Source organism: Mytilus galloprovincialis, chromosome 12 (genome assembly GCF_965363235.1).
Source record: "Mytilus galloprovincialis chromosome 12, xbMytGall1.hap1.1, whole genome shotgun sequence".
Classification (NCBI taxonomy): domain Eukaryota; kingdom Metazoa; phylum Mollusca; class Bivalvia; order Mytilida; family Mytilidae; genus Mytilus; species Mytilus galloprovincialis.
The window spans coordinates 65475335-65500293 of NC_134849.1; the positions used below are offsets into that span (position 1 = coordinate 65475335).

Sequence of the window (24959 nt, forward strand, 5' to 3'; positions counted from 1 at the left end):
AGTAAAATATTAGACCGCTGTGAAATGCTAAACAATTTCAGAATAACATCAGCTTTGAAAAAAAGAAAAAAAATACGACATTAGTATTATCAAAGTAAAACACAAGTAAATTAAAAATAATTTTGTAGATACGATTACTTCTTCTGTCTGTATAACCTTACGTTTAGAAACACCAAGAAATTTCTTGTAAAACAATTAAACTATTCTAAAACTTGGAAGGGCTTTCCATTGAAGCCGGTAGCCGGCGGAAATCCACCGCTTACGGTGACTTCAAGTGCCGGCTACTTCACTGCCAAAAATATAAATTCAAAAAGAAAAAAATATCTTTTTCAAATGTTTACAGGCAACCGAGAGACGTATGTTGTCGCAAAGTCGCGGTCACGATAAACAAGGATGAAAAGTCAATGTTTACCTTGGGCTAAATATAGTTCACATGAATTCAGGTCACTGATTGGTTGTCTATTTAAAGTCAGAATGCATCGTTTCTTTTCAAAGATAACAAGAGAGACGTTCCGGTGGTCATTGAACGATAACAATAGAGATGTTCCGATGGTCATTACCTCGTTGGCTTTTTTTGGCTTTTAAAACGTGAAGACAATAAGATAGGATGACAATCTTGTGTTATGGAATAATATTAGTCAAATTAAAGAAAGTGTAGTAGATCATATTGTTCAGAATCTGGAAAACAGTATCTTTTGAAGTTCATTTTTCAAAGCCCACGTGGTGTTCAGAGAATCAAGGTCAAAAACGAAAGTAGAATATTGTCGACTCGACCTCAAATAAATAACATTTCCAAATGATTTATGTATCCGACTTATTGAACAGTTTACAAAAAAAAGAGAAAATCAGAAGATATATCAATTTTCTGTCAATGCTTGAGAAATAATTGTATGATTTAAACATGCGTAACAGTCTTTAGAGAGAAAAGGGGGGGTCATTTGTTTACAAATGCACGTAGTTATGCAAAATAAATCGATCAAGATTTCTAACAAACCGGATGCATATTTAAATAAAACTCCTTTAAAAGTAAATGAATTTTAAGCATACAAGGTAATGAAAATAAAAAAACAGACATAAAAAAAAATGAAATTTCTTTGATTTTTTTTTCTTTCTTTAATTTCATACATAAAAAATGGTCATTTGAAAGATTAAAGTAGGTGCCAGGAGATTGCGAGAATGCAGGATTTTGTTCTATTTATGCCAGAGCTTCGGGGGGCCTTGAGCGGCCCCCAGACCCCCTGCCGTAAGGCACCAAGCTTACAGCTTGGTGAGCGTCCGGCTTCGCCGAACGCATGTTATAGCCGCCTATAATTTTAATTCAGCCTTCTACTTCCATTTCAATGGAAAGCCCTGCAGTCTGTCTTGGTAAATGTGGGGTGAATATCAACAATTGAAATATGAAATTGGTGCTTGATAAAACTTCCTCATGGAAGTGTGATGTATTCACTTCATAAACGACAAACATGTATTAGCGCTAAAAAACATGTAACGTTCTAGCATTTTATAGTGGACACGTTTTGGCGAATAACAATTATCAGACACGTTTAAATTTGGGGGATGGACACATTTGGGAGTGTTACATACATATATATGCTTAGTAAATCATAGTGCAAAGATAATTTAATTTATCAAAAACTACCTTGACCCAAAAATTTAACCTGACGATGTATAGACGAACGAATGGACGCACAGACCAAAAAATATAATGCCCCTAGATGGGGCACAATAAACCAACAGCTAAACTAATGACAAAACATTAATGCTGAACAGAAATAACATAAAGAAACCAACAGCAATCACTGAATTTCAGACTTGGAACAGGAACATACAGAGATGATGGAGATAACTTAAGGTAGACTGGCTGCATACAACTGAAACTTCTGACCACAGCCATTTCTTCACAAAATATAACTTGTCTACATCAATTACCTGTAAAACAATACCTTATGCATACTTTAAATGAATACAATGTTAAATCCATGTATATGTAAATGTGCATTCCTACCTTTATCAATCATGATCCAATTTCTTGTCTCTATATCAAGTCCACAGCGACCTTCAATGAGGGTAATCCCATCAGTCGCATGTCTCCCTTCTGGAACATTATCCCCTACTAAAAGCTTAACTAGACTTGATTTCCCTACCGAAAACTGGCCGGTTACCATACAGCGCATGTCAAATGATTCGTAGCTTCCACTGCCAAGCAACTTGTTCAACATGGTAGATCGGATGGAATCTGTATAAATACAAATTTTCCAATTATTAATGTATTGCTGATGATGTCCAAAAAATCTGTGTCTACACCATAGAAATAGACAGTGGCTAAATAGTATTATTCGTGTCTACACCATAGAAATAGACAGTGGCTAAATAGTATTATTCGTGTCTACACCATAGAAATAGACAGAGGCTAAATAGTATTATTCGTGTCTACACCATAGAAATAGACAGTGGCTAAATAGTATTATTCGTGTCTACACCATAGAAATAGACAGTGGCTAAATAGTATTATTCGTGTCTACACCATAGAAATAGACAGAGGCTAAATAGTATTATTCGTGTCTACACCATAGAAATAGACAGTGGCTAAATAGTATTATTCGTGTCTTCTCCATAGAAATAGACAGTGGCTAAATAGTATTATTCGTGTCTACACCATAGAAATAGACAGTGGCTAAATAGTATTATTCGTGTCTACACCATAGAAATAGACAGTGGCTAAATAGTATTATTCGTGTCTACACCATAGAAATAGACAGTGGCTAAATAGTATTATTCGTGTCTACACCATAGAAATAGACAGTGGCTAAATAGTATTATTCGTGTGTACACCATAGAAATAGACAGTGGCTAAATAGTATTATTCGTGTGTACACCATAGAAATAGACAGTGGCTAAATAGTATTATTCGTGTGTACACCATAGAAATAGACAGTGGCTAAATAGTATTATTCGTGTGTACACCATAGAAATAGACAGTGGCTAAATAGTATTATTCGTGTCTACACCATAGAAATAGACAGTGGCTAAATAGTATTATTCGTGTCTACACCATAGAAATAGATAGTGGCTAAATAGTATTATTCGTGTCTACACCATAGAAATAGACAGTGGCTAAATAGTATTATTCGTGCCTACACCATAGAAATAGACAGTGGCTAAATAGTATTATTTGTGTCTACACCATAGAAATAGACAGTGGCTAAATAGTATTATTCCATTTAAAAAAAAATTCTGTATTTAAGTTAAACTGTTGATTATTAAAGGGAAATAATTTTAATAGGGAATTTTTTGACAATTTTGATTAACTTTTCAACCATACTGCAGTTTTAAACATATTGGATAACTATTTGATTTAGCTCCAGTTTTAATTTAGCTTCAGCAAGCATGCTTGCTAGATGATCAACAAAAAATTGAATAACAATCTATTTTCTGGCAAACTAAGTATTTTTTTCATTCGAAGTTTGTCTCAAATTTGTTGAGCAGTTTTAGATGTTAAGCTCTTTACTATGGCTTGATTGTAAGTGTTACCATGGTTACTCTTCATTTTTTGCCATTCATTCAAAATTCAGTCAAAGTGCAAAAAATTATGCATACTTTAGAAATATATATTCAATATTTATATACAATGATTATATAACAAAAATATTCAATAACAAAAAATGCCTAATGTTAACTAAACTGGAGGCTCTTAAGAGCCTGTGTCACTCACCTTGATCTATATAAATATTAAACAAAGGACACAGATGGATTTATGACAAAATTGTCTTTTGGTGATGGTGATATGTTTGTAGATCTTACTTTACTGAACATTGCTTACAATTTTCTCTATCATTAATAAACTTGGCCCTTTAGTTAAGGAGGATAATATTTTGTAAAAATTTACAAAAATTTACCAAATTAATGAAAATAGTCAAAAATTGACTATAAAAAGTAAAAACACAAAAATACTGAACTCCGAGGAAAATTCAAAAAGGATTTTTTATAAAGGGCAATAACTCCTTAAGGGGACAACTGACCATTTGGTCACATTGACTTATTTGTAGATCTTATTTTGCTGAACATTATTGCTGTTTACAGTTTATCCCTATCTATGATTATACAGTATTTAAGATAATAACCAAAAAGGCAAAATTTTCTTTAAAAAATATCAATTGGGGGCAGCAACCCAACAACCAGTTGTCCAATTCATCTGAAAATTTAACAGGAGATATAGATTGACTTGATAAACAATTTAACACCGTGACAAACTCTAAATGCTTTTGTTTCAGAGTTATAAGCCAAAATCTACAGTTTCCCCCTATGTTCTATTTTTAGCCATGGCAGCCATCTTGGTTGGTTGGCTGGGTCACCGCACTTATTTTTTAAACAAGACACCCTAAAAATGATTATGACTAATTTTGGTTAAATTTGTTCCAGTAGTCTTACAGGAGAAGGTTTTTGTAAAAGATTATAAAAATTTACGAATAATTGGTAAAAAATGACTTTAAAGGGCAATTACTCCTTAAGGAGTCAACTGATCATTATAATAAAGATAATAACCAAAAACAGCAAAATGTTCTTAAGATTACCAATTCAGGGGCAGCACCCAAGCAACCAGTTGTGCGATTCATCTAAAAATTTCAGGGGCAGCAACCCAACAACCAGTTGTCCGATTCATCTAAAAATTTCAGGGGCAGCAACCCAACAACCAGTTTCAAAATTTCAGGGCAGATAGACCTTAAATTGATATAATTTTTTTACCCATATCAGATTTGCTCTAAATGTTTTGGTTCCAGAGTTATAAGCCAAAATCTACATTTTCCCCTTATGTTCTATTTTAAGCCATGGCGGCCATCATGGTTGGTTGGCAGGGTCACCGGACACATTTTTTAAACAAGATATCCCAATGATGATTGTGGCAAAGTTTGGCCCAGTAGTTTCAGAGGAGAAGATTTTTGTAAAAGTTACCGACGACGGACGATGAAGGACGACGGATGCCGGACGCAAAGTGACGGGAAAAGCTCACTTGGCCCTTCGGGCCAGGTGAGCTAATAAAAGTGTCAACATGTTACAACTCATCAAATAAGCTGCTGACCAAATATGAAGGTATTCTGTTTTGCAGTATTTGAGAGAAAATATCAAGTATCTGCAAACAGTTAGGTTTTTTTTTTGGTTGAGAGCGTCACTGATGAGTCTTTTGTAGATGAAATGCGTGTCTGGCGCAAATATACAAAATTTAGTTCTGTTATCTATGATGAGTTTATTTACAACCACTGGGTCAATGACACTGCTGGTGGAGATTTATTTCCCCGAGGGTATCACTAGCCAAGTAGTTAGCACTTTTTTGTGCTGACATGAATTATCATTGATATGGTTGAATTCATAAATTAACTGTTTACAAAAATTTGCATTCTAGAAACACTTAGGCTTTTCTACCTCAGGCATAGATTACCTTAGCTGTATTAGGCAAAACTTGTAGAAATTTTGGTCCTAAATGCTCGTCAACTTCGTACCTTTTTTAGGCTTTTTTTTTTTTTTAACTTTTTGGATGAGAGCGTCACTGATGAGTCTTTCTTATACAAAATTTAGTCCTGTTATCTATGATGAGTTTGTTTTGTATATATGAACATTCTATTTTTATTCCATTAACTAAACATAGTTCACCTTTTGCTTATCGTATCTGCGAAATAGACATAACCAAAAAACTAACTTTGACCAATCATGCCAATAAACCATGAAATTGAGGTCAAAATAAAATTAAGAAGATGTGGTATGATTTTCAATGATCATGATGATACAACTATCCACCAGGTTTCAAATACTTTGACATATGAATTAATAGGTAATAGCAAGGCCTTTAATGATGAGAAAAACCCACAACATATATTTGGCCACAAAACTCCCCGACATAAAAAGGTTACACCAACTCTGCCATACAGACATGTACGCCGTGAAGTCGTTTTAAATACCAAGATGACTTAATGCTTTAAGTACCTGGGAAACAAACACTTACTATGAAAACTAAACATTGACCTATAACGGTTTACTTTTACAAATTGTGACTTGGATAGGGAGTTGTCTCATTGGCACTCATACCACATCTTTTTATATCTAAACACAAAAACTCAACATTGACCAATTCAACATAAAAAACAGGTCAAGGTCAGGTGAAAACTGCCAGACAGACATGTTCACGTTACAACAACTATATCAATCAAATATACTTTATCTACTGTTTATAGCAGCTGAGATACTGACTAGAGTGTAGTCTATAATTGCTTCCCCTTTTCTTGGAGAAATAATTCTAGAAAGGTAGAATATTGCCTGCAAGTACTGATAAACATGTACTATAATTCCTACAGAAGACCATATATGGGATGGTACTTACTATGTGGTGTATTTCATATATTGGAAAGCTGCTAGCACTATATAGCTCCATAGTTTGTTATTATCTATTTTATAGTGATAAATCTCATCAATACATTGCAGTTAATTGACGTCGTACAAAAAAAAATGTTGTTATTCTGCAATTCCTAGAGTAATAATAAACTTATAATGAAATAAAGTTAAACAATGTTAAAGAAAATTACCTTCTTTTCCTAGTCCGGCAGTCACGCCTGAAGATTTCTTTGACATGACAGTCTAAAAAATTAGGAATATGCACTGTGAATATATCTTTACTCATGTCACTTGTTGCACTATAAAAATTCTAAAATATCCTCCCCCCCCCCCCCCCCCAAATGTACTTTGTAAAACAAATGTTTACATTATATAATATTCATTTCGAACAAATTTTTCAGGAAAAAGGGTAGCCCAGAGACATTAATAGAGATATATAGTTTAAAGTGTAAAGGTGGTTTTTGAATTTGGAACATCCCCTTGTAGACATAAACTTGCTTCAAGTTGATTTGCAAATGCATTTTGAATGCACCTTTAAATTGAAAATTGTTCCAACTGTAGAATATTCCAATATTCCACAGTGATCTCACACTTATCAATTGTCTTGATACAATGTATCCGTCCACTTTTGGATAACCTCCATTTTAAGCATATGTAAAATCGAGTAAATCAAGTACTTTTCCATCATATAAAAAAAGTGTCCTTTAACGTAATATTTAGGGTATAAACCAGCTAATATAACCTCAAAATCAATCCCAACCTTCCTTTTGTGGAATTGAACCTTCTGGTAAAATTTCATATAGATCCATTAACTTAAACTAAAGTTATCAGTGGTGGATCCAGAAATTTTTATAAGTGGGGGTCCACTGACTGCCTAAGAAGGGGCCCGATCCGCTCATGCTTCAGTGATTCCCTATATAATCAACCAAAATTTTCCAAAAAAAGGGGGGCCTGGGCCCCCAGGCCTTCCTCTTAATTGGCCTCAGGTTATTGTCCTGAAACCAAATGTGTCTTTGGACAACCACCAGGACGTGATAGTATTATACGAACCCATTTTATGCAGTAGTATAAAAACCTGTACCATAAACATGATGAAGTGAGCTATAAAGGATGCAATTCTGTAAATATGGACAATGCAATTTCCAATAGGAACTCCTTTTACGACTAAAACTGTACCACTTTTACTACATGTATGAAGTTTTGAAAAAAATCTTATCCTAGAATTGAAAGTTCATATGCATCCCATTTTTTTTCAAAGGTCAAAATATAGGGCTGTGCGGGATATTTTCAACGTTTATATGCCCTGAACTTCTCTCAGTTTAAACTAACACTAATTTTCTTAACTGCCCCTACCTCGAATGAAAGTTACCACAGATTTCAATGTAAACAAAATATGCACATTTAAATTTACTGGTAACATTCCCAAGTTGTGTCTCTGTGAGATGGAACACAGAGAGCATAACTGGGAACCAGTATGTAAACAAAATTCATTGTCTATGAATATTCAAGTTCTCCCCAAAAGAGGCGTATTTTGAGAAACAGCTGTATTTACAAAGTTCAACCTATAATTCAGGCCATTACATGAAAAATATGAAATATTCAATTGAGAAAACTATAACAACCTAACTTAAATAAATATGATAGACATTCTTTTCAGAGGAGATGATCTTTGAAAAATTGTTAGATGGACAAAGACAATAGGTAAAAAAATATTGTTTAAGGCTATTACTGCTTAAGGAGTTATCCAATTGTTTTGTTAGTACTGTCATTTTTGTGGACCTTGCATGCCTGATTTTTTTTTCAAATAACATTTTCTATCTATCTAAAATAGTTTTCAAGATAATAGACAACAAGAATGTGTCCATAGTATACGGATGCCCATTTCGCACTATCATTTTCTATGTCAAAACTGTTATTTGGCATTAAAATTAGAAAGATCATATCATAGGGAACGTGTACTAAGTATCAAGTTGATTGGATTTCAACTTCATCAAAAACTACCTTGACCAAAAACTTTAACCTGAAGCAGGAAACAGATGGACGAACAGACGGACGTATATACAGACGGACAAGGCTAAAACTTAATGCCCCCTCTGCGACAGAGGGGGCATAACAAGGGCCAAATAAAGTACAAAGTTGAAAAGTATATGGAGGACCCATTATTCCGAGAGTTTTTGCCAAATACAGCTAAAACTATATTCCTGTGGTAGAAAATTCTTAGTATTCCTAAAAACTGAAAGTTTTGTAAACAGTTAATTTGTAGTTATGACCATAATCATAATATCAATAATAATTCATGTCAACAAAAAATGCTTACTAATCACTTGATAAACTTATCAGCTGTACATGATCTACAAAAATGTAACAAATATGACAATATGACAAAAAGCAAGAAACGACAGGAGTTATTGACCTTTAAAAATGACTTATATTAGTGTTTATCTGTCTGTGTGTAGGTTCGTCCGTTTGTCCGTCCGTTCATTCGTCGGTTCGTCGGTCCGTGCGTCCACCCGTACATCCCAAATTTGGTTTCGGGCCTCAACCAAATGTTATAAAACTTATACACAATGCTTATTACCACAAAATATATACAGATTAAGTTTGAATTTTGGTGGCGTCACATTAAGAGTTATACCCCTTTACAAATGGAAAAATTGCTGAATTTTTCGTTTCTGTTCTGTAACTTTAGTTTCCCTCAACCAAATGTTATGAAATTTATGCAGAATGCTTATTACCACAAAATACAGATCAACAAAAATGTACAAAGTTGAAAAGTATAAAGTTTGAATGTTAGTCACTTTCACTATTCTAGATCTAGAGTTACATGTATGGCCCGTTGCAAATGGTAAAAATTATTGATTTTTTTTTTTTCTGTTATGTAACTTAAGTTAGCCTGAACCAAATGTTATGACACTTTTACACAATGCTTAGTACCACAAAATAAAGAGCAAGTTTGAATTGTGTTGGTATTACTTTTACTGTTCTAGAGTTATGCCCCTTTACAAATGGAACCAGGTGCTCCACAGGGTGCAGCTTTATACGACCGCAGAGGTCAATCCCTGAACAGTTGGGGCAGGTATGGACAAAACATTTAAGCGTGATACAGCTCTGAATTTGGATTGTGATCAAATTTTTGACATTATATGGGTTTTTTACACAAAACAAATGTCAAGCCACTCCATCATCATCATCATCTCAATTCAAATTTTAAATGGACTTTGCAACCATAAATACTCATTTAAATACATCAGAAAATTATAAAAATAGAAAATGACATGATAGTCATGTCTGGCAAATTTCCAACATACATTATCTAAAAACATTTTAGAAAAGATAAGGAAAAAAAAGCTTCATCAGCAACATTTTATATTGGCAAATTTCCAATGAAGTTATTTACATAAAGTTATTGGCAAATAAAAATAGAAAATGACATCATAGTCATGTCTGGCAAATTTCCAACATATATTATCTAAAAATATTTTAGATAAGATAAGGAAAAAAAAACTTCATCAGCAACATTTTATATTGGAAAATTTCCAATGAAGTTATTTACATAAAGTTATTGGCAAATAAAAATAGAAAATGACATCATAATCATGTCTGGCAAATGTCCAACATACATTATCTAAAAACATTTTAGATAAGATAAGGGAAAAAAGCTTCATCAGCAACATTTTATATTGGCAAATTTCAAATGAAGTTATTTACATAAAGTTATTGGCAAATAAAAATAGAAAATGACATCATAGTCATGTCTGGCAATTTTCCAACATATATTATCAACTACTATTCTATACAAAGAAAGATAACTCCAATTGAAAATTAATTGCTATTGCACAATATTGTGCAATTAGATATTTCTTGCTATTGTGCAATACTGTGCAATTGAAAATTTCATGCTATTGCACAATACTTGATATGTAATCCTGATTTGGACCAACTTGAAAACTGGACCCATAATCAAAAATCAAAGTACATGTTTAGATAAAGCATATCAAATAAGCCCAAGAATTTAATTTTTGTTAAAATCAAACTTAGTTTAATTTTGGACCATTTGGACCTTAATGTAGATCAATTTGAAAACTGGACCAAAAATTAAGAATCTACATACACAGTTAGAGTTGGCATATCAAAGAACCCATTTATTCAATTTTTGATGAAATCAAACAAAGTTTAATTTTGGACCCCCATTTGGACCAACTTGAAAACTAGGCCAATAATTAAAAATCTAAGTACATTTTTAAATTCAGCATATCAGAGAACCCCAAGGATTCAATTTTTGTTAAAATCAAACTAAGTTTAATTTTGGACCCTTTGGACCTTAATGTAGACCAATTTGAAAACGGGACAAAAAATTAAGAATCTACATACATAGTTAGATTCTGCATATCAAAGAACCCCAATTATTCAATTTTTGATGAAATCACACAAAGTTCAATTTTGCACCCTTTGGGCCCCTTATTCCTAATCTGTTGGGACCAAAACTCCCAAAATCAAACCCAACCTTCCTTTATTGGTCATAAACCTTGTGTTTAAATTTCATAGATTTCCATTTTCTTATACTAAAGTTATGGTGCAAAAACCAAAAATAATGCTTATTTGGGCCCCTTTTTGGCCCCTAATTCATAAAATATTGTGACCTCAACTCCAAAAATCAATCCCAACCTTCCTTTTGTGGTCATAAACCTTGTGTTTAAATTTCATTGATTTCTATTTACTTATACTAAAGTTATTGTGCGAAAACCAAGAATAATGCTTATTTGGGCCCTTTTTTGGCCCTTAATTCCTAAAATGTTGGGACCAAAACTCCCAAAATCAATCCCAACCTTCCTTTTGTGGTCATAAACCTTGGGTTAAAATTTCATTGATTTCTATTCAATTTTACTAAAGTTAGAGTGCGAAAACTAAAAGTATTCGGACGACGACGCAAGACGACGACGCCAAAGTGATAGCAATATACGACCAAAAAATTAAAATTTTTGCAGTCGTATAAAAATTGTTGATTTTTTCGTTTTCGTTCTCTAACTACTTTGCCTCAACCAAGTGATAGGAAATTTATACACAATATTTATTACAACAAAACTCAGATCAAGTACAAATGTGGGTAGCTAGCATCATTACCGTTCTTCAGTTATGTCCCTTTATAACTTTATATGTTATGCAAGAGGGGGCATCATCTGTGTCCAATGAACACATTCCCAATCTATTTTTTTTAAATATTTTTTAATACAAGCATCACTGATGAGTCTTTTGTAGACGAACTAGAGGCTCTCAAGAGCCTGTGTCGCTCACCTGATACACAGGACGACCGACGCAAAGTGATGAGAAAAGCTCACTTGACCTTTCAGGTTAGGTGAGCTAAAAAAGCAACTGCTGTAGAATTTTTAATCCTCGTATCTACGATGATTATAAAAAAGAAGATGTAGTATGATTGCCAATGAGACAACTCTTCACAAGAGACCAAATAACACTTAAATCAACAATTATAGGTCACCATAAGGCCTTCAACAATGAGCAAAGCCCATACCGCATAGTAAGCTATAAAAGGCCCCGAAATGACAAATGTAAAACAATTTAAACAAGAAAACTAACAGCCTAATTAATGTACAAAAAAAAAATAAACAAAAAAACAAATATGTTACACAGCAACAAACGACAACCACTGCATTACAGGCTCCCGACTTGGGACAGGAACATACATACAGAACGTGGCGGGGTAAAACATGTTAGCGGGATTCCAACCCTCCCCTAACCTGGGACAGTGGTGTAACAGTTCAACATAACGAACTATACAAATCAATTGAAAAAGGCCAAACTCACCAGATGGATACAATTAGAAATGCATTTAACAAAAACATAGAGCGAACGTGGCTGGGTACTTGTAAATCCCAACAAAAAAAGACACTAAGTACCTCTCTATTTATTATAGCTAAAAACAAAACAACAAACATGACAAAGGACTCAACATAATTTAATTCATTTAAACTTTTTTGTAGATCTTCTTTCCTCATCAATTAAGTAATATCAGGACTGTAGCTGATGAGTTGACTCAAATGCAAATAATTTATCACTTTAAAACAAAACAAAAGTTTTCCAAAAATAAAAGGTCAAATGTCTTCAACAAGAGTGAACACGCTGAAATGTCTCGCCTCCTATACTGACCATTGATTTCATGAAAGTCTTAAAGATAGAGCTTTAACTAAAAGTATTACACAAATTAAACATTAAAGATCTGACATTGAGGTCAAGGTCAGATAAATTCTAACAGACAGACATATACACCTTATTTTTTTTATACACCAAATATAGTTGTCTTTTGACTTATGGTAATTGAAAAACAGACCATAACAAAAACTTCACATTGACCAATAAACCATGCATGAAAATTAGGTCAAGGTCAGATTCTACCTGCGAAACAGACATACACACCTTACAATTATTCAATATACAAAATATAGCTGACATATTGCTCATATTGCTAAAAGTATGTAAAAAATAGACCAAAACATAACAAGAGTGCACACACTGAAATGTCTTGCCTCCTTTACTGACCTTTGATTAAATGAAAGTCTAAAAGATAAAATTTAACTAAAAGTATTACACAAACTTAAAATTTTAAAAGATCTATGAAATTGAGGTCAAGGTCAGATAAATCCTATCAGACAGACATTTAAACCTTACAATTTTTGGTAATTGAAAAACAGACCAAAACACAACAAGAGGCTGTCACAACGACAGCAAACCGGATTTATTTACATTTATTTGTGTCCTGGCAATATCAGAAGTTATTTACATAAAGTTATTGGCAAATAAAAATAGAAAATGACATCATAATCATGTCTGGCAAATGTCCAACATACATTATCTAAAAACATTTTAGATAAGATAAGGGAAAAAAGCTTCATCAGCAACATTTTATATTGGCAAATTTCAAATGAAGTTATTTACATAAAGTTATTGGCAAATAAAAATAGAAAATGACATCATAGTCATGTCTGGCAATTTTCCAACATATATTATCAACTACTATTCTATACAAAGAAAGATAACTCCAATTGAAAATTAATTGCTATTGCACAATATTGTGCAATTAGATATTTCTTGCTATTGTGCAATACTGTGCAATTGAAAATTTCATGCTATTGCACAATACTTGATATGTAATCCTGATTTGGACCAACTTGAAAACTGGACCCATAATCAAAAATCAAAGTACATGTTTAGATAAAGCATATCAAATAAGCCCAAGAATTTAATTTTTGTTAAAATCAAACTTAGTTTAATTTTGGACCATTTGGACCTTAATGTAGATCAATTTGAAAACTGGACCAAAAATTAAGAATCTACATACACAGTTAGAGTTGGCATATCAAAGAACCCATTTATTCAATTTTTGATGAAATCAAACAAAGTTTAATTTTGGACCCCCATTTGGACCAACTTGAAAACTAGGCCAATAATTAAAAATCTAAGTACATTTTTAAATTCAGCATATCAGAGAACCCCAAGGATTCAATTTTTGTTAAAATCAAACTAAGTTTAATTTTGGACCCTTTGGACCTTAATGTAGACCAATTTGAAAACGGGACAAAAAATTAAGAATCTACATACATAGTTAGATTCTGCATATCAAAGAACCCCAATTATTCAATTTTTGATGAAATCACACAAAGTTCAATTTTGCACCCTTTGGGCCCCTTATTCCTAATCTGTTGGGACCAAAACTCCCAAAATCAAACCCAACCTTCCTTTATTGGTCATAAACCTTGTGTTTAAATTTCATAGATTTCCATTTTCTTATACTAAAGTTATGGTGCAAAAACCAAAAATAATGCTTATTTGGGCCCCTTTTTGGCCCCTAATTCATAAAATATTGTGACCTCAACTCCAAAAATCAATCCCAACCTTCCTTTTGTGGTCATAAACCTTGTGTTTAAATTTCATTGATTTCTATTTACTTATACTAAAGTTATTGTGCGAAAACCAAGAATAATGCTTATTTGGGCCCTTTTTTGGCCCTTAATTCCTAAAATGTTGGGACCAAAACTCCCAAAATCAATCCCAACCTTCCTTTTGTGGTCATAAACCTTGGGTTAAAATTTCATTGATTTCTATTCAATTTTACTAAAGTTAGAGTGCGAAAACTAAAAGTATTCGGACGACGACGCAAGACGACGACGCCAAAGTGATAGCAATATACGACCAAAAAATTAAAATTTTTGCAGTCGTATAAAAATTGTTGATTTTTTCGTTTTCGTTCTCTAACTACTTTGCCTCAACCAAGTGATAGGAAATTTATACACAATATTTATTACAACAAAACTCAGATCAAGTACAAATGTGGGTAGCTAGCATCATTACCGTTCTTCAGTTATGTCCCTTTATAACTTTATATGTTATGCAAGAGGGGGCATCATCTGTGTCCAATGAACACATTCCCAATCTATTTTTTTTAAATATTTTTTAATACAAGCATCACTGATGAGTCTTTTGTAGACGAACTAGAGGCTCTCAAGAGCCTGTGTCGCTCACCTGATACACAGGACGACCGACGCAAAGTGATGAGAAAAGCTCACTTGACCTTTCAGGTTAGGTGAGCTAAAAAAGCAACTGCTGTAGAATTTTTAATCCTCGTATCTACGATGATTATAAAAAAGAAGATGTAGTATGATTGCCAATGAGACAACTCTTCACAAGAGACCAAATAACACTTAAATCAACAATTATAGGTCACCATAAGGCCTTCAACAATGAGCAAAGCCCATACCGCATAGTAAGCTATAAAAGGCCCCGAAATGACAAATGTAAAACAATTTAAACAAGAAAACTAACAGCCTAATTAATGTACAAAAAAAAAATAAACAAAAAAACAAATATGTTACACAGCAACAAACGACAACCACTGCATTACAGGCTCCCGACTTGGGACAGGAACATACATACAGAACGTGGCGGGGTAAAACATGTTAGCGGGATTCCAACCCTCCCCTAACCTGGGACAGTGGTGTAACAGTTCAACATAACGAACTATACAAATCAATTGAAAAAGGCCAAACTCACCAGATGGATACAATTAGAAATGCATTTAACAAAAACATAGAGCGAACGTGGCTGGGTACTTGTAAATCCCAACAAAAAAAGACACTAAGTACCTCTCTATTTATTATAGCTAAAAACAAAACAACAAACATGACAAAGGACTCAACATAATTTAATTCATTTAAACTTTTTTGTAGATCTTCTTTCCTCATCAATTAAGTAATATCAGGACTGTAGCTGATGAGTTGACTCAAATGCAAATAATTTATCACTTTAAAACAAAACAAAAGTTTTCCAAAAATAAAAGGTCAAATGTCTTCAACAAGAGTGAACACGCTGAAATGTCTCGCCTCCTATACTGACCATTGATTTCATGAAAGTCTTAAAGATAGAGCTTTAACTAAAAGTATTACACAAATTAAACATTAAAGATCTGACATTGAGGTCAAGGTCAGATAAATTCTAACAGACAGACATATACACCTTATTTTTTTTATACACCAAATATAGTTGTCTTTTGACTTATGGTAATTGAAAAACAGACCATAACAAAAACTTCACATTGACCAATAAACCATGCATGAAAATTAGGTCAAGGTCAGATTCTACCTGCGAAACAGACATACACACCTTACAATTATTCAATATACAAAATATAGCTGACATATTGCTCATATTGCTAAAAGTATGTAAAAAATAGACCAAAACATAACAAGAGTGCACACACTGAAATGTCTTGCCTCCTTTACTGACCTTTGATTAAATGAAAGTCTAAAAGATAAAATTTAACTAAAAGTATTACACAAACTTAAAATTTTAAAAGATCTATGAAATTGAGGTCAAGGTCAGATAAATCCTATCAGACAGACATTTAAACCTTACAATTTTTGGTAATTGAAAAACAGACCAAAACACAACAAGAGGCTGTCACAACGACAGCAAACCGGATTTATTTACATTTATTTGTGTCCTGGCAATATCACAAGAACCATTACTGATGAATGGTGAAAGTGAAAATCATCAATATCAAATTTGACCTCCATTTTGTCATCAGTATCAACATTTTGAAATAATAATATTTGAAAAGCTTAGATTGAATGGTTCATGAGTAAATGCAACAACGTGAATGGAAACGCCATCTTTCAAAAACCATAACTCCTGAACAGTAAAAGTCAAAATCGTCATTATGGAACTTGACCTCCATTCTGTCATCAGTAACAACATATTAAAATTTGGGAAGCTTTGGTAGAACAGTTCATGAGTAAATGCACGGACACGACTGAAAACTCCATTTTTCAATCTTTCAAGAACCATAACTCCTGAACGGTAAAAGTCAAAATCGCCATTATTGAACTTGACCTTCGTATAGTTGTCAGTAATAACATATTAAAATTTTAAAAGCTTTGGTTGAACGGTTCATGAGTTAATGCACGGACAACATTTGATTGCCGCCCGGCCGCCCGCCATACATCCCCAAATCAATATCGACATTTTTGTCACAAAAATCCGGTTAAAAACTTAACATTGCTTATGTTGCTATAATTATTTGAAAAACAGACCAAAACATAACAAGAGGGCACACGCTGACATGTCTCACCTCCTTTACTGGCTACTGATTTTATGTTATTATTCCTAAATATAAAGCTTTACTTCAAGTATCACATAAACTTAACATGATCCAAGAAAATTTGGTCAAGATCAGATAAACCAAACCGGAAATACATGTACAAATCACAATCGTTTCAGGCACAAAATATAGTTGACCTATTGCTTATAGTTTCTAAGAAACATATCAACCAGGAAAACTGAACAATGACCAATGAACCATGAAAAGAAGATCAAGGTCAGATAAACAATACAAGAGATGTACACCTTACAATAGATATATGCATTAAATATAGTTGACCTATTACTTTTGATATCTAAGAAAGAACCTTACCATTTACTAATTAACCATGAAAATGAGGTCAAGGTGAAATCATACCTGCCAGACAGACATATACACCTTACAATCATTCCATACACCAAATATAGTTGTCCTATTGCCTATAGAATCCAAGAAAGAAACTTAACCATGAAAAAACTTAATATTGACCAATCAACCATGAACATGAGGTCAAGGTCAGGTGATACCTACAAAACAGACATATACACCTTACAATCATTTGATACACCAAATATAGTTGACCTATTAATTATAGTTCAAGAGAAATTATCCAAAACACAAAATCTTAACAATGAGCAATGAACAATGAAAATGAGGTCAAGGTCAAATACACTTGCAAGACTGACATGTACATTGTAATTTACTTCCATACACCAAATATAGTTGACCTATTGCATATAATATTAGAAAAAAAGAACAACATAAAAAATCAAATTACTCCACTGAACCATGAAAATGAGGTGAAGGTCAGATGACACCTGCCAGTTGGACATGTACACCTTACAATCATTTCATACACCAATTATAGCATAATTTTTTATTATTGTATCTGATATATGGACTTGAACATGAAAACTTAACCTTGATCACTGAACAATGAAATAAGATTGAGGTCACATGAAAACTGTCTGACAGGCAAGGGGACCTTACAAGGTACATGTATGCACATACTAAATAAAGTTATCCTATTTATTTAAAATGAATAACAAAAGGTTTATCCAAGACATGAAATATTTTATTTTTTCATATTGAAAATAAAGGCAATTTTTAGAATTTTTCATCAATTTAATCAGAATGTATTACTGTAAAAAAATCAGGATTAAAAGATGTTTTGAAAAGTAATTGATTAAATTAAATTACTTGTAATTTTTGGTTGATTAATGATTACTTAAAAAATTGAAATCAATTATAGCCGACTAATGATTACAATTACAATTACCCCAAACCTGATCTGAGATGAGACTAGTTAACCATGAAAAGGAGGTTATAGACAGACTGGCGGTGTAAGAATCTCAAATAGAATTTTGCAAAGCTTGTTTTCACCTTAACACTCTTGAATTAAATAAAAGACATCTACTAATTTTGTTTAATATTGAAGAAATCATAAACCAATAATTTCCTGAATACAAAATGGTGGCTTAGCTTTGTGAAAGGCTGGTAAAGAGTTGAATTTAGCGTCTCAAATATATGAATTTGGCCAATCAAAATCGTAATAACAAATAAATTGCATTAGAATTTGAAATTTTTATTTCAAGACATAAAGAATGTCCCCTAGAGTGTCCTGGTTTTGTACCTGATTTATTCTAAGTGTAAGCATTTGTAATTAAAAGTATGTGTACCTGTAAGTATTCCATCACTTCTTTTTTCTGCCCAAATTCCGTTGCTGCTGCCAGATCGTATGGAGTCTTACCCTGAAATACAAATCTTTATATTGCCATTATCTGATTATTACAAAGAAGACTTTTGTAACACATATCATCAGTAAACAAGACCAGTAGCAGCTGAGTGGTGTGTTATTTTGTTTTTACAGGTGCTAACCATATTATTTTCAATTATAGAATATAACTCATGAACAACATTCTGAATATTTTTATAACTTTTTCTGTAGCCTTAAAGAAGCCTTTTTTTAGACTAATTACTGACAGATTGAGATTATTTCATATGCTTTTATTTTTTCTACGCGTTTTTTTTTTAAAATCTGTTAATGCATCCTTATGTCTAGATGAGGGTTGTAGGATTTGTTTTTGTTTTTTGACTCTTTATTTTTTATTTTTTGGACAAATTATTCCCAAGTTTTTTTTTTTATATTTTAGCACCCCATTTTTCTCTATTTTTTATATTTTTGCACCCCATTATTTTCTATTCATCATCTTTTTGTCCAATTCTCTCTATTCCTGAAGTTTTTTTCTATCATTCATGATTTTCTATTCTGTATATCCTATCCATACTCTCCTATAACTGTATATTGTTATTTTACAGATTTCATAGTTTTTAGTGTTAACACTGACATTGTATAGATAAGGAAATACATAAATTACTGTAGGTACTCGCTTATAAGTTGGAAGTTTGGGAGTAAAATTCAGAATCCAGAGAGGGGTACCGACTTATAAGCAAGATCCCGAGACCAGAGGAAAAATCCAAGCTCAAGAAAGGTGGTCAGATGTGAATTTCCTGACCAAAACTACATAAATCTCTAAATAAATAGCTTTTGTAGAAAATAAATGACTAAAATACAGTAACTGTCTTTGTGTTTTATTTGCTCTCTGTTAACATTTGTGTTGAATTTCCCACTGTTTCCGTTTTGTCTATTGACTTTTCATGGTCACATGGTTTTGTATCATTCCAAAGGAAGAGCCAAGAACCAGAAATCAGAAGAAGATAATAAGGTACTTAATATATAAAAAGAATGTATCTAACCGACTAATTGTGTTATTATTGTTTTTATTAAAAATTACAACATTGATTGACAAGCCAATATAATCCATGAATAACCCCTAATTAAGTGACAAAGAGTTGTATTCACTATAGGTGTGAAAAATATCAGTGACAGGTTAATAGGTTAATTAGTTAGTGTCCCTTGATTTCTATAATCCATTAATTGATGGTGTCTATCCTATGTCTCAGTTTATTTATTACTATGACTGGTCTGTTATGAATGATTAACAGGATTAATTTATTTTTTTCGTTTGACTTTTATTTTGTTAAGGTTTATGTTGGTTTATTATATTCGTTTTTCTCAAACAAAAGGTGTTTGGTCATACACTACAAAATCATTGATGCATTACGTAAACAATATGAGGCAAAACAGTGAAAAAAAACAAGAAACAAGAAATGAATACATCTTTATTATTATCAAAAGAATAAATTATCAGGATGAACATCAATTCTACATGCACTTATTTAAAGAAACAAACATTCATTCAATACATGAATCTCAATTTAATTTCTTGATTTTGCTGATGATCAGTTACTTTCTGCTGCCAAAAAAAAAGTCCCAATTTAAACCGACTTATAGGCGGGTCATGACTGAATCCTTAGATTTTAAAGCTGAAAAGGCATCCGACTTATAAGTGGATTGACTTATACTCGAGTATCTATGGTATGGCACAGATAAGAGTTTTATCTGCAGCTATTCCAACTATATAGATTAAAAACAAGAATTTGAAGAAATTTGCAGTCTTAAGGAGGCTGGAGTGTCTTCCTCCAAATTGGATTTTGAAAAAAACAGACAATAAACAGTCGAGATCTTTAATAAAATGTGCAATTTCGAAAGTTGTATGTAATTTATGTGCAAGACTTTTCACGTTAATATAGAAAATAATGTGATTTATCATATTTACTGCTATATTTTACAAAAAACAGATTTATTAATTGTTTTTAAAACTTTGCCATATAAGGGAGATAACTCCAATATAAGGAGAGATAACTTAGATAAAGTAACTGTTACAATCGAATGTTTTTTTAACTATTAAATTATAAATATATGATGAACTTGTATGTCTGGCGTATTAAATTTTTAACCTGGTACCTTTTGTTGGCTATTATTCATTTGTTCCTCTGTCCTATATTTTCTCCAATTTATTTGTATTGTAGTCCTGTTTTGTAATGTTGTCAGTTTAATGTTATAATTAACATCGCCATTAAAGCGGGAGGTTTGGCATGCCCACCATTTTTATTTTAAAATGCCCTGTACCAAGGGAGGAAAATGGCCATTGTTATATTATAGTTCGTTTCTGTGTGTGTTACATTTTAATGTTGTGTTTCTGTTGTATCGTAGTTCTCTTATATTCGATGCTTTTCCCTCAGTTTTAGTTTGTAACCCGGATTTATTTTTTTCTCTATCGATTTAGGAATTTCGAACAGCGGTATACTACTGTAACAGTTGCCTTTATTCAATGTGTTGCTCTAGAATATTTTGATACTATCATTGTTACGACAACGGATTGGTGTATGGGTCTTTTGACAGTTTGTTTGTTTCCATTTTGTTTAATGACAACAAGTGCCATATTCAGGATATTGCCAGGTCTAACTTTGAATCAATACAAATTATTATTTTTGATATCAAAAACTATTTTATCCATTTACTTATAGGTTATTACTATTGCTTCTTTTCCCTAAAACTGAGATATTCATATACTTTGGCTTACAAATTATGGAATAATAAAATTCTTCCCTTTTAGTATAACTAATCACCCAAAATGTATTAGTGGTCTATAAACAAAATCATTTTATTTTTGAAGATTTTGAAAACAAATACTGGATTTCATTTATATGATCATCTATGTTCATGTGTTTTATAGTAAAACTAAGCCATACAAGTCTATAAAACACTTTCATATTTTTAGTTCAATTTAAAGTATCATATGACATTTGTGTAACTATAACCTTGAGAAAAAAATTCCATTTGACCAAAACTATCTTAAACATCATTTTAGTGATGCATTATTTACTAGTTGAATACTGAGCCTTTACTATAATATATTACCTCATGTGTTTTTACAAAGGGACTGATGCCTCCTTCTTCTACTAGATATCTTGTGACATGTAGCTCTCCAAACTGTGCAGCCAGATGTAAAGCTGTTTTACCATATTTCTATAATTATACCAAATAACATGTAAATATTATGGATACAACTTTGTTACCAATATAAATAGAATACAACATATCCTACAACTGATATAAAACATGTCTGATAAACTGAATAATGTTGTGTAATAAATAAAAACAAAATGTATATCACATGAATCAGTGGTCAAAACTGAACAAAATGACCAGTCACACTTGTATTCATATTGTACATAAAAACAACAAATAAAAACAAGTTTTTTTTTGTGGGATGTCAGAACTTCCATCAGAAATGTCATGTTAACCTTTTTTCAAGAAATGCATAAAATATTTATATCAAGGGATTCAGTGCAATGCACAGAGATAAATGAGATCTCACTTTATATAATTATAGCAAGTATTTGTTGATATAATAATTAAATCTGTCTGATTAACATGGTTCAGAATAATGATCAATTTAAAAAAAAAAAACTTTTTCAAAGAAATATGAAAATAAGTTATATTTCCTGATTTAGTACGAGGAGACAAGTAAAATGAGACCCCACTTTATATAATTCTAACAAATAATATTTGTTGTTCATTAAACCTGTCTCATTAACAACATGATTTTGTGTTGATTAAAAGTAATGTGATCAGATTTAGTAGATAACATACCATTGTGATATCTTTGTTACATTTGTTCTCCAGAAGTAGTCGAGACACCTCCACATGTCCATACATGGCTGCCAACATTAATGCTGTGTATCCAGTATCCTGGAATAATACAACTGACATCAAAACTTGTCTGATAAACTGGATAATGTTGTGTAATAAATATAAACAAAAATGACCAGTCACATTAATTAAAACTGTCTGATTAACAACAGGATTTAGTGTAAATTCAGTTGAATCATTAATTTTATAAAAGTAAATTTTTCAAAGAAAAAAGAAAAAGTTATATTTTCTGATTCAGAACAATACTACGAGTAAAATGAGACCCCACTTTATATGATTCTAACAAATAATATTTGTTGTTCATTAAAACTGTCTAATTAACAACATGATTTTGTTTTGATTAAAAGTAATGTGATCAGATTTAGTAGATAACATACATTTGTGATATCTTTGTTACATCTGTTCTCCAGGAGAAGTCGAGACACTTCCACATGTCCTCCACTGGCTGCAAACATTAATGCTGTCCATCCACCATCCTGGAATAATACAACTGACATCAAAACTTGTCTGATAAACTGGACAATGTTGTGTAATAAATATAAACAAAAATGACCAGTCACATTAATTAAAACTGTCTGATTAACAACAGGATTTAGTGTAAATTCAGTTGAATCATTAATTTTATAAAAGTAAATTTTTCAAAGAAAAAAGAAAAAGTTATATTTTCTGATTCAGAACAATACTATGAGTAAAATGAGACCCCACTTTATATGATTATTACAAATATTTGTTCATTAAACCTGTCTAATTAACAACATGATTTAGTGTTGATTTAAAGTAATGTAATCAGATTTAGTAGATAACATACATTTGTGATATCTTTGTTACATCTGTTCTCCAGAAGAAGCTGACACACTTCCACATGTCCTTCACTGGCTGCCTCCATTAATGCTGTGTATCCACCAACCTGGAATAATACAACTGACATCAAACTTTGTCTGATAAACTGGACAATGTTGTGTAATAAATATAAACACAAATAAATAGTCACATTAATTAAAATTGTCTGATTGACAACAGGATTTAGTGTAGATTCAGTATGATCATAAATTTTAAGAAAATAATTTTTTTAAAGAAAAATGAAAAAAAGATATATTTTCTGATTCAAAACAATACTATGAGTAAAATGAGACCCCACTTTATATGATTCTGACAAATATTTGTTGTCCATTAAACCTGTATAATTAACAACAGTAGTGTAGATTCCCTTCATACATTATTCAAAAAAGCATGAAAAAAGTTTTATTTCCTGATTTACAACATAAAGAAAATGAGATCCTAAAACATGTTTAAATAAAGATTATTATTATTATCATTATTATTATTCATACAAGCATTTGTTGTCCATTAAACATGTCTAATTAACAACAGGATTTAGTGCAGATTCAGTATAATCATTAATCTAAAAAAACAAAACAAAGAAAAGTGAAAAAGAGTAGTATTTTCAGATTCAGAACAATTATATGAGTAAAACGGAATTACATTTTATATGAATCTAATGACTATTTGTCCTTTTTACAAGATATTTCTACATTAGATCTTTATACATATCACTACCTGACTAAAGTTGTTAACACAACATCAAGTGAAACATAAGTGTAAAAAATTGTTTCATGTCAAGAAGCAAAATAAGAACTTCACCATCCATAACTCAAACAAAAAGAGAAATATTTTAAAATCAAACCATGCATGCATTTTTCCATTAAAACTGTCTAATTCAATTCAGAATTTTGATTTAATCTTGACTCAGTATAATGACTAAGTATCAGTTAACATACAGACCAATGGTAATAGAATAGTGCAGGTTTTATTATTATGTGTTTTATTTTTAATACCAATGGTCTAGATAGGCCAAGGGGGAATGGTACAAAAGCAAATATGGTTTAAGCCCTCAACATTTTGTGCCCGTACCAAATCAGACAACCTGGACCATGTGTTGTTTGTCTATTTATTGAGTAGCCAGGTCAGGTCGAGGCCATGTGTTGTGTGTTGTTATATTTGTTTGTCTATTTACTCTGCGTAGCCAGGTCAGGTCGAGGCCATGTGTTGTGTGTTGTTATATTTGTTTGTCTATTTACTCTGAGTAGTCAGGTCAGGTCCAGACCATGTGTTGTGTGTTGTTATATTTGTTTGTCTATTTACTCTGAGTAATCAGGTCAAGACCATGTGTTGTTTGTTATATTTGTTTGTCTATTTACTCTGAGTAGTCAGGTCAGGTCAAGACCATGTGTTGTTTGTTGTTGTATTTGTTTGTCTATTTACTCTGAGTAGTCAGGTCAGGTCAAGACCATGTGTTGTTTGTTATATTTGTTT

At 32.0% G+C, this 24959-nt stretch overlaps 1 protein-coding gene across 2 annotated transcripts in view; it reads right to left on the bottom strand.

The window, feature by feature from the left end:
* The window catches only part of LOC143054574 (uncharacterized), a 111032-nt gene that overhangs the window by 45269 nt on the left and 40804 nt on the right, over positions 1-24959 (bottom strand). For both annotated transcript variants that reach the window (XM_076227594.1, XM_076227595.1), the window contains exons 9-15: positions 23455-23553; positions 23024-23122; positions 22587-22685; positions 21852-21959; positions 18706-18777; positions 6573-6624; positions 2006-2236 (exon numbers count right to left, since the gene is read on the bottom strand). In XM_076227594.1, coding sequence (XP_076083709.1) covers positions 2006-2236; positions 6573-6624; positions 18706-18777; positions 21852-21959; positions 22587-22685; positions 23024-23122; positions 23455-23553 — 760 coding nt within the window. The remainder of the gene's footprint in view (positions 1-2005; positions 2237-6572; positions 6625-18705; positions 18778-21851; positions 21960-22586; positions 22686-23023; positions 23123-23454; positions 23554-24959) is intronic.